A 2,874-nucleotide genomic window follows, 5' to 3' on the forward strand; every position below is an offset into this window, starting at 1 on the left:
ATGTATTCTCCTACACTGAGATAAGAGCAAAAACACCTTAGATTTCTGTCTGTAAGGGCCTGAATTGTGTCCTCCCCAAAATTCATGTTGAAGGCATAACCCCCAACACCTCAGAATGCAACTGTAGCTGGAAGTAAGGTCTTTTTTTTTTTTTTAAATACCCATTGTCCCCACCCTCATATCATGTCTTTTTAAAAAAAAGTTTGTTTATATTTTATATTTATTTATCCACTGTATTGGGTCTTTGTTGCTACGCACCAGTTTTTTGTAGTTTCAGAGAGCCGGGGCTACTCTTCGTTGTGGTGCACGGGCTTCTCATTGTGGTGGCTTCTCTTGTGGAGCACGGGCTCTAAGTGCATGGGCTTCAGTAGTTGCGGCACATGGGCTCAATAGTTGTGGCTCACGGGCTTAGTGGCTCTGCAGCACGTGGGATCTTCCCGGACCAGGGCTCGAACCCGTGTCCCCTGCATTGGCAGGAGGATTTTTAACCACTGGGCCACCAGGGAAGCCCCGGAGGTAAGGTCTTTAAAGAGATGTTTAAGTTAAACTGAGGCCATTCGTGTGGGCCATAACTCCACCTGGGTGGTGTCTTTATCAGAAGAGATTAGGACACAAAAGGAGAGACCAGGGATATATGCACACAAAGGGATCGCCAAGTGAAGAGGGTGGCCATCTGCCAGCCAAGGAAAGCAACCCTCATCTTGGACTTCCAGCCTCCAGAACTGTGAGAAAATAAATTTCGGTTGTTTAAGCCACCTATTCTGTGGTATTCTGTTGTGGAAGCCTTAACAAATCAATACACTGCCTCAGGTTGAGATATCTTTCTGGATTATCTTTTTACTTTCCTGTAAGTCATAGAGGGCATCTCAACATCTTACATGATCGCAGCTTTTTGCTTCTAGAGTTGTATGGGCATAGGCTGGGTCTTTATCTTAGCCTTGCCAGTACTAGCACAGAGCCTTTCAAGGAGCAGATGCTCAACTGATGTTTGGGAAATAAAAAAGAGAGTAAGAGGTCTAACTTGTTAAGATTTAACACCTCCTATATTCTATGATAAGTTAAGCATATTGAGGTAGAAATCATTTAATTTTACAAAACAGAAGACTGAAAGGATGAAGAAAAATCAAGGTTGATCATGTTTTGTTTTTAATGTTTTTTTATTTTTTCGTTCCATTATCGCAACAATTTTATTGTGGGATTCTTTCCCATTTCAACAAAAATCCCGATTGTGATGTCAGATTTTCACATCTGGATGATTTTTAAAAAGTCTCAGACTTCAATAGGGGTGGGAGAAGCTGTTGGACATGATCGTGGAACATGCATGGAAGTGACAGTAGTGCCAGGCCTGGCTGCAATTCTGGCTCTAGCCCTCTCTTCCTCATCTTGCAAAGCTTCTTCATATCGTAATGAAAAGACACTGGGAACCGTATCGTTGACCTTCGCCAAAAATTCCAAGACTTTCATCTTGGTGGTTTCAGCGTGGGCTTTTGGGCCCCACAGGAACTCATAGCGTGGAGGATCGCTGTTGGCCACTTGGCAGTACTCCAGGTACTTGAGCCTCACGAAATCTTTGGTGATGAGCTTCCTCGGTTCCCCATAGATGAAGTGCTTCCTCCCAGCATATACTCGCATCATATTCAGGAATTTCCACATGTCTTCCTCAGTGGCACAGTTGCCCTTCATGAAGATCACACCCAAGACTGTCATTAAGAGACCGGTCTTAGGTAACCCCCTGCCAGCACGCACCCTCCCATTGTTGGGGAGTTTCAGTTTGCTGACAAGGTCATATGAGTGGATGGTTGAGTCAACTTCCTTCAAGTCAGCTGCAAAGACAGCCTCAATGCGTTCAGAGGCTCTCTTGAGAATCTCAGCAAATCGGTTGTGATACTTTTGGTTGACAATCTTCAGCATGTCTTCCTTCATAATGGGCTGCTTCATTTTATACTTGTACAGAAGGAACTGCTCCAACAAATCTGCCTTCCTAGTTAGAGTATCGCTGTATGTGCTCTTAGTAGAAGGTGAGACATCAGGGGAACATGGGTGTTCCTTATCTTGACTGTTATCTTCATCAGATCTTGTGTTAAGAGTTCTTGAAGAGGTGATGGTGGTAGAAGGGGCTTTCCAAGACCCCTGGGAAGTGCTGTTAAACCCAGTAGCTGATGAACTCTGGGGATTATCTTCCAAAACAGAAGAGGAGAAGCGGGGCTCTTCCATTACTGCATTGGCCTGAACTCTCCTGTGACTCTGGAAGTCACCTCCGGCCTGGTGGCGTTTCTCACGGGTGCGGACCTTACTCTTGTGACCCCAAGGCATGATGACTGTGCTCAGGGACAATGGTCAGGAGTGCAAATAGGAGGGCAGGTGATAAGGGCCCACTGGATGAGGAAGGTTGAGAGAGTGCAGCTTCAGCTGGGAAATATCACATTGGGTATAAGGAAGGCTACCTTTGTAGTTTTGCTTGAGGGTACTGCTCTAAAAACCCACAGGGCTCCTGTTCTCCTAATCAGCCTGTCCCTTGGGAAACCTGTTGAAGAAAATTAGAGTGATCTTCAGGCTGCCTCCTGCCACCTGCCTCAGGCATGCTGGGCTGTCAGCAGGGACTGGTAGTCTGCTACCTTGAAGAGTCTCATGTAGAAGACCATCATTCAACTGGTGGCAGGTCATGGGACCCATTCCCTCTGCTGTGGTGAGGTTGACACCACAAACCTCCCTGGGATCTGTGAGAACGCAGTGAAGGGGGTCCTCAGCTTATCACCCCTGTCCAGGGGCCCCCAGTACTGACTGCTCAGTGGGGAGCTTTCTGTCCTGGCCTCTGGGATCCTCAGTCCTCATTACGGGTCCTTACTTTGGCTCCACATAGGGCCTGGTATCCCC

At 46.6% G+C, this 2,874-nt stretch overlaps 1 protein-coding gene across 1 annotated transcript; it reads right to left on the reverse strand.

The window, feature by feature from the left end:
• Nucleotides 1-1,276: 1,276 nt before the first annotated feature.
• On the reverse strand, nucleotides 1,277-2,313 carry LOC130841572 (melanoma-associated antigen B5-like). The gene is given in 2 exon segments (XM_057717686.1): nucleotides 1,277-1,323; nucleotides 1,326-2,313. Coding segments are annotated over 2 exon segments (1,035 nt in total).
• Nucleotides 2,314-2,874: the final 561 nt, after the last annotated feature.

This window comes from Hippopotamus amphibius, chromosome X (genome assembly GCF_030028045.1).
Source record: "Hippopotamus amphibius kiboko isolate mHipAmp2 chromosome X, mHipAmp2.hap2, whole genome shotgun sequence".
Lineage (NCBI taxonomy): Eukaryota > Metazoa > Chordata > Mammalia > Artiodactyla > Hippopotamidae > Hippopotamus > Hippopotamus amphibius.